We start from the raw sequence: 14,509 nt of genomic DNA, 5'->3' as shown, positions 1-14,509 counted from the left end.
ACCTGAAAGAGAAAGGTAAGAACCGTGTCTCCCATTTGTCTTTCTAGCTCCATGACACTCACCACAATCAAGAAGCTGTCGTAATTCTGCTGGGTTGCTGGAGCTCTGTGTTCTGTATAAAGTTGAACATTCCAGACCTAAGACACAAAACAGACTGAGCATGCAAAACACAGCTCTCTGGAGAACCTGTGGGCCGGCTGCCAGAACGACATTCCAGTTTCCAGCTCCTATCTATTCTAGATGCGTGTACCAAATATTCTTGGAAGTTAACTCCTGCTATTAATCGTAGCTGGCATGTCAATACTTTTGGTGAAGTCGTCTGGCCACGAAGGAGCAAGTTAATTATATTTATTAAATTGTGGAGAATTTAATAGTTTCCATACAGTAACTACATGTTAATATGGAGTCAGGAATCAGACCAAGGCTGTTTCCCCAGGACACAGCAACAAAGAGCTTATGTGTCTAGCACAAGTTGGCGAGAAGCTTATTTAATGAATGCCCAACGGACAAGTATAAATTGTAATACCCAGGAAATAAGGACATAACAAATTAACTGATTCCCTCTATCAGCCGATTACCTTTCTTTTCAATGGCTTCCACTAGCTTCACAAGAAGAGGCGGAGCGATGTCAGGAGGGGCAAACTGCTCAGCAAGATCTGGCAGAGTCAAAGCTGCGAATGAACAGAATCCTACAATCAGATTATGTTTAGGTGGGGGCAAGCAAATGCATTAGACAACAACGAAGAAAACCGAAATACAGAACAGTTTAGTCCTACCAGCAAACTCAGGCCTGAGCAAGATGGCGCCCTGTGCTGGGCCCTTCACTTCAGAGGGCTCCTCTCTGGGCCTCTTCCAGCTGTGCCTCTTCCTGCAGTTTAAGGAGTTTTGGGGGCCCAAGGGCAAGGCCTACTTCTCTCCTGGGACACACTCAGAATACTTAGCTAGAATCAGGGAATTCCCTGCCCAATTAGCTTCTCAAGGCCTCTTCCCCAGGTCTATCCTCCCTGGGGCAGACCTCCCTGCTGGGGTGTGCCCCTGGGCCTGAGGCAGTTGGGTTGGGGGCTGGGGGCTGGGTGGGCAGGACTCAGGGTAGGATGGAATGTGGATGTGCCAGAGCCCCCGCAGTGCAGGGCAAGACTAGGTTGGGTGAGTGGTCAGCTCTCCCCAGATCACCACACTCCGTGGCAGAACTGAAACCCGAGAACTGGCTGCCTGGCCATTATGAAGCAACAACTTCATAATGTCCAGGTAGGAGGATGGACCAGCTTTTACTCAACTGTTCATTAACATGACTTAGAACTTTAAAATATTCAGACACAGGGCATTTGCAAATGATCACTGGCCACATGACATTAATTCCAAATTAAGCCCCTGTGCACTTGCTACCGAAGCCTTGGTTTGCTCACATATATTTCGGTCGGTTAGTATCTTCAGAAATGGGATGTCTTCACAAACTGTTTTTCCAAGCTTTATTTATGTATTTTACCATTCCTGGTGATTCAAGAAGAAACCAACTGGATAACACACCAATAATGGCCTTGAACATTACATTAATAACTGTATTCTCACTCCAAAAATACACGAAACCATTTTAAGTAAAAATAATCATCTCATAATATACCAGAAGAGGGAGCTAAATATATTCACCTTATTTTTCTCAAACTGCAAAATACACGTAAATGACAGTCTATATAAAAATACCTACAGGTGCAACCTTTTTATTAGCCTCCAACATGTAACTTTTTAGACACTTAAGGTTCATCACTGCACCCTCTTTTCTAGGAATAAATCGTTTATATAACTTAAGAAAGATTAAATATTTATAATTTTGTTTCAGGGAGATTTTAGTGGCATGATTATTATACGGCGTTTATTATGCTAAGCAAATTTCTAATGAAGCCCATCTTTCTAATACCAAGAATCATCACAGAATAAGAAACTCACAACACATAAATCAAGTAAAATTATTTTCGATGCTGCCCTCAGAGGGGGACGTATGACTTATGTCGTTTTACAAACCCTAAACCCTGCAGTGTAAGAGCCTGTTAGACTCCAATATGACCTGGGTCAGACACATGTGGTCTTGCCACTAACCTCTACTGGCCATTTAAGTACTCAGGATAAAAGGATAAGAGCTAAATTATGGAAGAAAATCCCACAGCAGCACTGTCCAGTCAAACTTTCTGCGAATGATGGAAATGTTCTATTAGCTGTGCTATCCGAAAAAGCAGAGACCAGCCAACTAGCCACATGTGGCTAGTGAGCACTTGAGATGTAGCCACTGCAGCTGAATAAATGAATTTTTTAAAATTGATTTAAACTTAAAAAGCTCTATGTGCTAGCGGCCACCATATTAGAGATCAGGGTCCTGTATGTCCTGAGCACGGACATATTTGTCAAGAGCAAATGAAAGATTCCTGAGTTGGCTTTGTGCAACTAAGACCCCACCATAAAGACATGCCTGGGGACAGGACATCTGGGCATAGGGCTAAGTGACATCTGTACTCAGAGCACGAAAAGTCTGTCACAGCTTCCCAGGTGACTCCGTCCTACTGTAACACCACTTAAACATGTTATGGACTTCATAAAGGCAGGACAGACAGGCCACTGACCTTCTAGATCGCTACTAGGCACAGGGCTGAGTGGGAACTTCACCTCTCCTGTGTTCCCTGTACCTACCGGAGCCTATACATCACGTGGAGAACCTGCTAAGAAGAAAGATTCCCAGGTATGACCATAAACCCCCAGAATCAGAAAATCCAGGAATGGAGCTACTAATCTAGTTTGGAGTAGTGCTAAGTTTTAGGACATGCTATTATGATAAGCAAATTCATGTGGGTAACCCCCTGAAAAAAACCCATCAGTGACATCCCCCAAATCTCTAAATGTTAAAATGTCAGTATATTTGAGAAGCACCGAGAATACAAATGTCTTGCAAGTTTCACGTGGTCTGTTTCATCAAAAGTATTGTAAAATAAAAAACGATACACTATCAAATAAAAGAGCATACCATTTCATTCTCTCTGATGAACTATAAACTACTTCCTTTTGCCTCAGAAAATTATCAACTCACAAAAATGTCCTCCCCCATAAATGCCTTCTATGCTGAACCAAGTGATATGTATCATCCCAACAGCACATGGAACAGAGGCAAACCTAAAGGTAGAAATGATGTAGAGAAATATCAGTAAGAATTCACTGTAGTGTTTCTCCTTGGCCTTCTCAAACTTTTAGTTCTCACTTATTAGCACACGCCAAGATGTAAGAAGCTAAAGATTAACTAGTAAATACACAATCCCACATAGCCATGCAACACTCGCCTGGCTCTGTCCCCGCCCTCTTAAGTTACTTAGGCCCTTTTTTTTTTTTTAATTAAAAAAAAATCTTTAAAGTTGGCACCTGAAAATGGAATTACTTAATAAAGGTTTATCTCCTTCCACAATCTTATCGACACAATCATTTCTGCAGGCAAATTTGAAAGTTAAATTAACTGATAATTAAAGATTTCACCTAATTGCGATTCAAATATGCACCCGGCAGTTGTTAGATTCCTGGGTTGGCAAATACGACATATAAAAGGGTTTCCATCTATTTGTTCACTTTGGCTTGAAGAAGAAAAAAGGAAAAAAAGGAAAAACCTTCTTTCTTTAGTCCTTTCAAGGTTTCTTTGGCAAAAAAAAAAAAAAAAAAAATGGTAGTTTGCCATCAGTATCCCGAGCTACAAAATATCATGTGTTTCCCTCATAAACTGTTACTTCAAGGTTTTGAAAAGCACCGTGATAGCCATTGGGTACCTATAACAATTCTGGAACTTTTCTCAAGGAGCACACCACAATATGAAGAACAAAACTAGATGCATATATAAGGAGTATGGGCAGTCTTCTTATAATAGAGCTAGTGAATTTCCCACTGGGTTTTTAATATTGCTAAAAGCTGTATTACTCAAACGTCTGAATCACTGATCTATTGCTGATTAAGCTTTTGCAATGGGAGTTTTAAAAGATAAATTTTATATGGAGAGACCCTATTTTTTAAATAACAATTCAAGGATTTCCTATTCTCTAGTACAATATCTGTGATTCAATCCGTTTCCCCTTAAAAATATTTAAACATAGGGGATGTGAAGTCCTACCCAAGAAGCTTTTCAAGTTCACATTTTCTCCTACGGGTAAGAGGATCAATCAACATCAAAAATCTAAAAAAGTATTCTAAAGCAAACTATTAATTATTTCAACAATCCTAAAATCAGTGATTCCTCTAATTTTATTAAGTACACAAGGTCGGTATTTCCTTTTCCATTACATTCCATTTTAAGAAATTCTAACAGGAAACTATAATTGCGAGGCATTGCCAAATTTGGCAAGTTGTTTTCTGAAAGGTGCATGATAAAGCACCACGTTATATACAACAAACAACAGACTAAAACATAGTGGGACTAAAAAAGAAAAAAATACAGAATATACAGATCATCTACAAAACACAAAATCACACAGCATGATCCTCATGAAGGTGATATATACATTTTTATTAGGTCTTATCATTCAGACAAATTTTTTTTAACTGAATTAGGAATGCTTTTTGGCTCTGAAGCCTGCTGTAGCCAGTGTGTTAAGTCTGAGCCAAGCCCACTCTTAAGAATCTGGGTGAATTCACAGATTCCCCTGTGATAGTCCAACACCACTTTTTGACTGAGTGGAATCATTTTCCATCAAAAGAAATCAGTATTACTTAAGAAGAAAGGAGACAAGAAAGAACAGGAGAAGGGTCCAGAAGTGGTGAAGCAAGACATATATTGTTTCAGAAGAGGAATCAAGTCTTCAACACCGATACAAATACCAATGAATTAGGTGACCCCGGTTGTAGAAAGAATTTTTTGATGACACCTCAGATGCTGCATTTTCCATTAGTTCTATTTTTCTACCTTAACCCTGGTGACAGCCAATCACATGGAACAGAAGGGATCCTTCTTTCCAAACTCAGACCCTTCCCAAACCACTAACCCGGACAGGCCCGAACAGTCCTTGGGCACCAGTGGTGTGTGGGAGACAGTGGCATTCCTCACATTAAATGGTGCCAACACAGCTACAAAGTGCAAGATGAAACCAGCACACAGCTGCACCTTTTGGAGGCGGTCTCCATAAAAAAAGATATTTCAGAGTCAGTGCCTGGCAGGGACGAATGGAAAGTTTAAGCTGAAATTCTGGGACTCCAGAGACCGCCCAAGCCAAGTATTTCATTACTTGATGGAAGTAGCTTGGAAGTACATGAAAAACTGCCTCTTACCTTTTAAAATGTCATACAAATACACAGAAAAGAAAGTATATGTGCCAGGCGTGGATCAATATTAAATCAAGATGTGTGCCGATTAACTGTTGTTGAGTCAAAACTTTATTTCTGTCTGAAGGAACTTTTCTTATTCTTTCAAACGAAAAATGTACATTTTGGTGGGCAAAATCTGAAACTTTATAAAAACTAAAAGCAAAAAACCAACATGGGTTCCTCAACTTTGGAACGCACCTGTTGAATCAGAAGTAATACAATTAAGAAAAGCACACGTTTAAAGCCAAAGAGACTTGGGGTTTAATTGCGGGTATGCCACTTACTTACTGAATGTATTCTTGGGCATGTTAATTAACTTGAACCTCAGTTTTTTCATGTGTAAAATGGGCATAAGAAGGTAATAAGGATTAAATGAATAATATAAATAAACATGGTAGGCACAGTGCCTAGTATGTAGAAAGCACAAACTAATGGTTAGGTGTTATTAATTTAGAATTCTTTATGTAATCTTTTTCACTACTAATAGATTTTCTATTGTAATGGCAAATTTTAAGACCAGACACTATTATAACGGAGACAGAGTTTTCAATACTTTTTTTAAGGTGGCAAACTAGAAACATTTTGACAGAGTAGATATTTGCATTTTGCCTTTCTTTCACTGTAGCGTATGAACAGTATCTTTTCAGGAGTCGTATCTAAAATACCACATTATTTTCAATATGTTGCACTTTCTCCCCTATTTGAGTTATACTTCAGTTTTCTGAACATAAATGAAAAATGAAGTTGGAATGGTACTGAACTTGGGGGAAATAGGGACTTTTTTTTGAGGAGGGAGGAAAAAAAAAGGATGGACAAAGAAAAAAGGAAGAGCAAGTCGATGCGGAAATAAATCTCCAGCCATAGCTACATTATTTTCAGAGATAACTAGTCAGGGGGCATTAAAAGACTTGTCAACACGTTTAAACAGTAAGTTTGCAAATCTTTTCAGATACTCTAGACTAATTAGTCTTTAATATCTTTATCTTTTCCCACTTATCCCTTCTGCTCCACAGCTTAAAAACAAATGAAAGGGATTGGAGTTCTCTGCCCATTTAGTTTTATTTCTAGACCACAGCCTCATATAGGAAACAAACAGCACTCAAAGATCTTATTAAACCTAAGAAGACATTACAGTTTTGCTTTGGATGGCCTTAGCTAAAAATTCAGAGGTAAGAGATCACTGAAATGCAAGATTATACTTAATCTTTAACAGGCTAGCCTAATTAATTGTGATTGTTATCCCCTAGAGTCTGACTTAAAGATTACAATTTATAGTGTATACAAAAAATTAAAACACTGGTCAGGAGGTAAATGAGGAAGAAAGGAACTCCTGTTTTTGTACCCCTGAAAATAATTTATAGGTGAGTCCCTGGGAGTTCCGGGACTAATGACTTATAAAAGAAGTTGGTCTTTTGGTCTGTTGGCTTAGAAAGATTTCACGTGAAGTGTGACTGAAAAGCCCCAAAAGGGAAGGAGAGAAAACAAAACCACATAACACACCACAAGGGATACTGACCATTCGCCGAATACTAGGGAACATCAATTAGGAGCCATATTCCCACCAAGACATGGCATTCATTTTTTTATTCATAGCCATCCAAAGACGCAATGACGTCTCAACTCAAAAGACAAGGAACTTGAGCCTTAAAGAAATTGAGTCATTTGGTCAAGGTCGCCAAGCTCGTTAAACAGTGTCTTGAAGTTCAGTTTGTACCTGTTTTTCTCCCCCCAGAGCCTACAAGTCCCAGTTGAGGACAGAACCCTGTGAGAAGTTTCCCAGAATTTCCAGCAAGTCTCCTGAATTTAAAAGGAGACTGCGATCGTGAATGGTGTTGCATAACGCACAGATATGTAATGTTTGATCCTGCAGGCGAGGAGCCCCAATACTTGCTGGTGCGCTCAAGTAAACTTATCCTAGCAACACCAGTTTCGGCACTTCCCCCAAATAACCTAGGGGGCACCTTCTCCCTCACTAGATAATATTTTGAAATGCAGGTAATTAACACCAGAAAGAGAAAGCAAAGAGAGTCCCTTTAGTGAGGAGAGAGGCAGCGGCTCCAGGGAACCTGCAGAGGCACTCACTTCTCTCTCATTTGTGTCTGGTAATAGATTTCACAGTCAAACATATAAAAATACCATGTTAAAAAAGCAGGGTCTTCCAATGTAGTCCGAGAAGCCCCCATCTCTCCAGAATTAAAGATCCTCTGATCAGGAGAGCACAGAAGTGAAAGAGAAACTGTAAAGATTTACTTTCCTGGGGAAAGGAGAGAGCTGAAAGAAGCTTCTTGATCCAGGCTGGCCCCTCACTAACTGCGCAGAAGCAGGCTGCTGGAGGTTCGAGGGGTAAGTGCCAAAGGAGGGAGGAGCTGCCACAGAGGCAAAGTCGTCCAGCCGGGTGGCACCAGCTTCCTCACAAAGCCTGGATGGAAACCAGAGGAAAGAACCACCAGACTCCATTCTAATGACGACAGAAAGAGCTGGGCTTTTTCTCTGACATTTGAAAACATACCAAAAGTTGAAAGAATTGTACGGTGAGCGCCCACGTAGCCTCCTCCTAGATTCTCCAAGCAACATTTAACTAATCTGTCGTATTACCTATTGATTCATCAATCCACCTTTCTTTCTGGGAAGCATTTCAAAGTAGGTGGCAGAAATCAGTTGCTGTGGACTGAACTGCATGGGGCGCCCTCTCCCCTCATCCCTGTGATAAAGCCTTAACTACCATCAAGACAGTATTTGGAGATGGGATTTTTGAGAATTAAGTTTAAATGAGGTCATGAGGGTGGGGCCATCATGATGGGATTAGTGTCCTTCTAAGACTCCAAAAAGCTTCCTCTTTCTCTCCCGGCCCTAGGAGAGAGTAGGAAGAGAGGCCAACTGCCTACAAGTCAGGAAACAGCCCTCACTAGAACCCAACCATGGTGGCCCCCGGAACTCAGACTTTCAGCCACCTGGACTGAGATGAACAAATAAAGGCCTCTTGTTCAAGCCATTCAGTCCATGGTATTTTGTCATAGCGGCCCAAGCTGACCAAAACATCAATATACTACACCCAAAGGAAGCAAGGAAACCTTAGGTCTAGGGAAAAAAAAAAAAAAAAAAAAAAAATCAGTGGCAAAGGCTAATTCCAGAGAGTTAGTAAATATCTTCTGAGTGTCAGAATATTCACAAGGGCACATGCTTCCTAAATTTTACTGAGCATACTAAAAGCCCAATTCAGATAGATCTGCGTGGGCCTCAGGATTCTGCATATCCGACAAGCTCCCAGGTAAGGCCCATGCTGCTGGCCCTTGGAACACACTCTGAGCAGCAAGGATGAGCCCACCAGTCCCAGAGAGAAAATCCAGATCACGGTGGGAGAGCGAGTCCCAACAGCTAACGTTCCATACTTGATACTTATTACCAACACACCCTGGGCTTCAAGGGCTGGTTTTATACCAGATCCCAGGAGCCCAGCATCTAAACATGTGTCGGACAGATGACAGGACTAACTCAGAGCTTCTAGCTGTCAAATCTAATTAGAGCTGATATCATACCTAATTACACATCCAAAGAGAGATGAGCAGTAGAGGCTCTGCTGCTCTGTGCGCCTGGGCACTGCTTCGTGTGGGGAGAGGGGTCACGTGGGTCACGACTCGACAAAGTCCCGCAGTAAATTCAGGCCAAGAACTAAGAAGTACCCACCTCCCCTGACGTCCCCAAGAAAGCTTTTCCTAACTGGTCATGTTCAAGAGGACTCAGGTGTTCAGATTGTCGTTGGAGCAGAGGAATAGGAAGTATTCCTACAACCACTACTATAAGCCCCACTACTGCTACTACTTCTACTAATGATAGTACTTGTGTACTTAACACTTAGTTTTGGAAATTGTGCTCAGGGCTTTGTGGGCTTTATCTCATTTAATCTGCACAACCTTGTAAAGGATTATAACTGCCCCCATTTTACAGAGGAGGAAAGTGAGGCTAAGAAAAATTAAGCACTTTTTTTGTGCCAGTATTAAGTGGTAAAGGAATGATTTTATAGAACAAATCGACTTCAAAGCCAGCAGTAACCACTCCAGGCATCTCAGGTGCCTCCTCAGGCAGACACACTGCAGAACTCCATTCTGGGGGTTACAAAGCCCTGAGCAGAGAACAAAGATGGAAAAGCACTCGTCAAGAGAAGACACGCACAGTGACAACCCCTGGTGACAAGAGGTGGCATGGGTTCAACTTGAGCTTGGGCTGGCAGGCCAGCATCTCGCCATCACCTCTGCTCTATCAGGATTGAACCCTTGCCAGTTCACTCAGCCAGGATAAATATTTTGAGGACAGCATTTATTAAATATTTTCTCATAAGGCTAAACTAAGCACATTCTTCCCCAAGGATGTAATGGGTTTTATTGAGCTAAATATAGTTGCCTAACATATCACTTTCGGCAAGGTACAGATGGACCATAAAGAGCCCAGCAAATAATTTACAAATACACATACATTGTCTCAGGGGGATGCAAAAAGAAACGGATGAGCCGTCCATGGGATTGTGAAGAAAAAGAAAATAAAGCAAAAAAGAAAAGGGGCCCGAAAGTACTGGACAGAAAATTCCTTATCAGCTACTGCAGAAAAATTACATAAGAACATGTCCATTTGGACTAGTTCAATTAAACATATTTTTAAAAATCACTGATACATAAAACTAAGTTATCCATTTATAATAAGGCAATTGGTAACAAATTTTAACAGTAAACACGACCCTTAATAATCATGAGCAACTGGAATTAAAAAAATAAAATAAAGCAATATCCTTTCACTACCTCAAATGTGATTAATTCTGGGGGGCTAATACGTTCCCCTATCTCACAATATACTATGATCACTGGTAAAATGATTATTCACCTCTCAACTACAGAAATTCATGGACTTACGTTGGCTGTGACTTTCCTTTTAAGGGTAACAATTTTAGATGGGTCAATCTGGGCAGCAGTTGGACCATACCATTACGTTCTCAAAAAAGCCAGGACAATACATAGTCCTATATGCTACAGAGACTTATTTTTGCCAGACCCATCTACCTTGTTTTAAAGACTGTGATATACAGGAGACCCTACAGACAGAAGCAAAATATAAAACGCGTTATCAATTACAGAAAGAAATCAGACCATGTTCCTACAAAGATTCTCAGAAACTAAACAAAACATATAGATGGGTAATATATGAGGAGTGGGCCTATTTTATAATTGCTTAAAACAGGGGGATTAAGGGGACCACGTCAAATACACGAAGAGCAAAACAGTCAAACAAAAGAAGAGACATCAAAAATTAGGCTGGCCCCAGATACGAAACTATTCCGTCAGTAATTCTAATGAACCCCTGAGGTTCTTGATAGAAAATACACTGTTAACAGTCTGTAGATTTCACACTGCTGAAACTTCTCAGGCATAGTCCGCATGGTAAAGAAAATGTGGGCTGCCTATACCGGAAGTCACTGTGATGTTGTTAATGAAAAAGTACCCCTGGAAGATGGACGCCCCGGAGGGACTAGCAATCCCTGACCACAAAGGGGTGTTCCTTTCTGCATTCTGGTCTCAGAGCCACCTCTGTCCTAACTACCGTGACGACCTGTGCTCTGTTTCTCTGGGAAGCCACTTGTATCTTCCGTTGGAAGGGAAGTGATAGGGCCTGAACCATGGGACGAAGTTTTGTACATTTTGTTCTATCAGATCAGGCCTCAGTAACTTTATGAATTATGAGCTGTCAACTTTTTTTCATCTGCTATAGAATATGCTTCTTAGAAATCGGCGCTATAAATAACACAACAGATGTTTTTTGCTGGCTTCAACAGGAGCTTGGGTAATTTTTTTAAAAGGGGCTAGAAGTTAAGCGAATTAAGCCAAAAGGATGTACTAGGTTTCCCCCTGTTGGTCACTCTTTGCATTATCCTTTTGAAGTCCCAGATTCATTGTAGCCCATAAAATAGTTTTCGGGGTCATTTCATGTAACCTATTGAAGAAATCAGAAAGGGTTTTTATAACATACTGCATCCTTTCTGTGGCTTCTTCTGTCTCAAAAAATACTATTAGGTCCTATGCTGGATTGTTACTTGATGACATCAAAACAATTGAAAAGCTACTGTGCAGCAGCAGACAGCGGGTGCAGACATGAGTTCTAGATGGCTCTATCAATAATAGGTTGGGAACTCGGAGGAAAACATTTAATAGCTCTGGGCCTTCAACTGCATATCAGTGAAGTGATAAGGTTTAGCTAAAGAATTCTAAAACAACTTTTGGTTCTTAAATTCTGTAGTTGGAAGACAAAAGTTGAGGTAATCATTGGGCCAACATAAAATCACTGAATTACATTTCAACATGGATTGCTTTAACAATAACTCTATTCTTGGGGCATCTGGGTGGCTGGGTCAGTTAAGTGTCCAAGGTCAGCTCAGGTCACATGATCTCACAGTTTGTGAGTTCAAGCCCCACACTGGGCTCGTTACTGCCAGCTTGTCAGAGCAGAGCCCTCTTTGGATCCTCTGTCCCCCTCTCTCTGCCCATCCGCCACTTGTGCTCTCTCAAAAAATAAATAAATATCAAAACAATAATAATAGCTCTATTCTCTTCAGCCATTATGTTATTTCATGGCTGGCAAAACTTCCAGAGGAAGGCTGGACTTCATGCAAAAAGTTACTTCAAGTAAGGGGAGGGAGGGGAAATAAATTAAATGAGTTAAATTAAAAGAATGGAAAAATGTCAAAACTGAATTAGACTTCATTCGGCTACCTTAACCTGTAATTTCTGACACACGATGGGGGAAATTTTTTTGAAGCAGTCTTTTCGAATGAGATACAACCTTTCACTTGGTCATTTCTCCCATTTCTTTGCATGTGGATCTAACAGAAGGACAACGGACCACATGCTCTTAAATGCATCCCAAAGTCCAGACCCGCTAAAATTCCGAGCATGCAGTTTCACCTAGGTGTCTATGTAGCACGATTGGGAGGGACAGGGGTAGAGACTCAGAAATTCAGAGCAACATAAAAGTCAGGCCAAGAGAAGGAAGGAGGGAGAGCGGAGGGTGAACAGTCACTGGCCTAGATACGGCTCTAGTCACTTAGCTTATTCCCATCAGTCACGCTAACAACCTTGTGAAGGACATCAGTCTTGTTTCACATGTGGCAAAGACTGAGAGGTTAGGCGACTGCAACAAAATCACTTGGTCAGGGTTTGGCAGATCAGATACCAACAACCCCCGTCTGTCTGCACCTAAGGGCAGTGCTCTTTCCACTTCAACCTTTGTTCTCCAGGGAGGTATTTCTCCTGTGTTCCTTCTCCTGAGTTTCTGAATTAAGTTGCTTGTAAATGCAGCCCCTTTTACCATTTTGGCATTTCTGACCAACGCGTGCTGGGCTCTAAGAGATAGCAGGGAGGGTCCATGCAAAAGTGGCTCATGATCTACACAGTCAGTGAGTACCAATATCCAAGATAAAACACATAAAGGGGTTAATCATAAATAATGATACTCATGGGAAAGTGCTCCATTTCCTAAAACCTAGATCTCTGTAAGTTTATCCATTTCCTTCTGAGGGGATTTGGCATTCAGTCACTTGGAAAATGACATGCTCTCGAAAATGCAGTAGTAAGAAATAATCTCAAATCAAACAAGACCGGAAATAATACACCAAGGCCTGCCTTTCACATTTGAGGCTCTCATTACCAACATGCTAATAATAATGGCTAACACTTACGATGCACTTAACATGTGCCAGGTCCTGGGCTAAATTGCTTTAATGAAATTATCGCATTTGGGGGCAGGCTGTCTCATCACTTCCACTTTGCAGATGTGAACTGAGGCTCAGAGATGGTAAGTGATTTGTCCAGGCTCACATGGCTATACCAGTCAGAGCCAGGACTTAACTGACAGGGGTTATCTAGTTTAGACATAAAGGTTGCTCCCTTCCAAGGGATCTTTATTTAGTAGTGGAGTGTCCTCTCACCGAGTTCCTTCAGGGCACATAGTTTCCTTAAAGACTACATCTTTTTTTGGTCCAGCCCAGTGCACTACCCTGGCAACTGGGACTGCTAAGAGCCAGACAACAAAGTTAGAAAAAGAAGACTTCTCTAGGTAAAGAACACAGGTGGAAAGCAGAGAGCTCAAGAAGGGCCACTCAGGCTCCTTGACTGACCTATTTCTGTATTTACTATATTCTTCCAATTCTAGAACATTCTACAAGATGTTGAGCATATCTGATCTACACCTACTAAATGAGGGCAGAACTTGCCAGGGAGAGGGACAACCGACCTTCTCAAACCCGTGAAGACCACAGAGTGATACCAACCATTTCCATGGTCCTGTGTGCTATCAGACGATCGTTCATTTTGAAAGAAAAGGCAAAAATACACATGAAAGGAAATCCAACGAAATTTATGGGAACAGTCACCAAGTACAATTTACCCCAGAAATGCAGAGAAAGAATGATTTTTAGGACGCTGTAATGATGGGGTCCAAATATAAGCCATATATGTAATTTAAAATCTTCTAGGGGCCACATTACCGGTAAAAATAAACGAGAGAAAATGTAATCTTTTATTTAACTCTGTTTATCCAAACTATTATCATTTCAACATACAATCAGTATAAAGGTTATTAACGAGGTATTTTACATTCTTTACCTCTTCTTTTACACTCCTCGCACATCTCGATTCACACTGGTCACATTTCAATGGCTCAGTGTGACTGTGACTAGCCAATGTCTCCTGGGCAGCACTGCCCTAGAAGACACAGCCTTTCGTTTTCCCTCAGCGTGCTGCCGTCTGTTGACCACAGCCGACAAAAGGTTCCATTATCAAGGAAAGGCTGCCAGAGTCCAGCTATTAAGTGAGACAATCTAAGGTCTGCTTAGGTTCACATCTTGACAGTATGATCCTCAATCATTTCATTTATAAGATTACTGATCATTAACATGTCCAATATTAGCTACCAGACAAATGAACATGAAAGGGGTGGAAGGGCACCCATGTCTACTGAGGACTGGAGGCAGAGGCAGAAGGAGGTGCCTGAGGGTGCCCTGCCTATTTTTAAAGCGCAGCATCTTCAAATTCAAGGCCTTGAATACAGCCATCTTTCCGAAACACGCAATTTTGCCAATCTGTTCTTACAAAAACTTGGAAACTATCGCTCGACTGTGTGAACCATACAAAGCACGTTCCGGGATTCAAAC

At 41.1% G+C, this 14,509-nt stretch overlaps 1 protein-coding gene across 1 annotated transcript in view; it reads right to left on the bottom strand.

The window, feature by feature from the left end:
* Positions 1-14,509, bottom strand: part of PIK3R1 (phosphoinositide-3-kinase regulatory subunit 1) — an 87,029-nt gene that overhangs the window by 29,068 nt on the left and 43,452 nt on the right. The window contains exons 3-4 of the mRNA XM_043591672.1: positions 579-671; positions 63-137 (exon numbers count right to left, since the gene is read on the bottom strand). Of these exons, the coding sequence (XP_043447607.1) occupies positions 63-137; positions 579-671 (168 nt within the window). The remainder of the gene's footprint in view (positions 1-62; positions 138-578; positions 672-14,509) is intronic.

Source organism: Prionailurus bengalensis, chromosome A1 (assembly GCF_016509475.1).
Source record: "Prionailurus bengalensis isolate Pbe53 chromosome A1, Fcat_Pben_1.1_paternal_pri, whole genome shotgun sequence".
NCBI lineage: Eukaryota > Metazoa > Chordata > Mammalia > Carnivora > Felidae > Prionailurus > Prionailurus bengalensis.
Note: the sequence above shows the minus strand (reverse complement) of the source record. Positions and strands in the feature narration are given on the sequence as shown.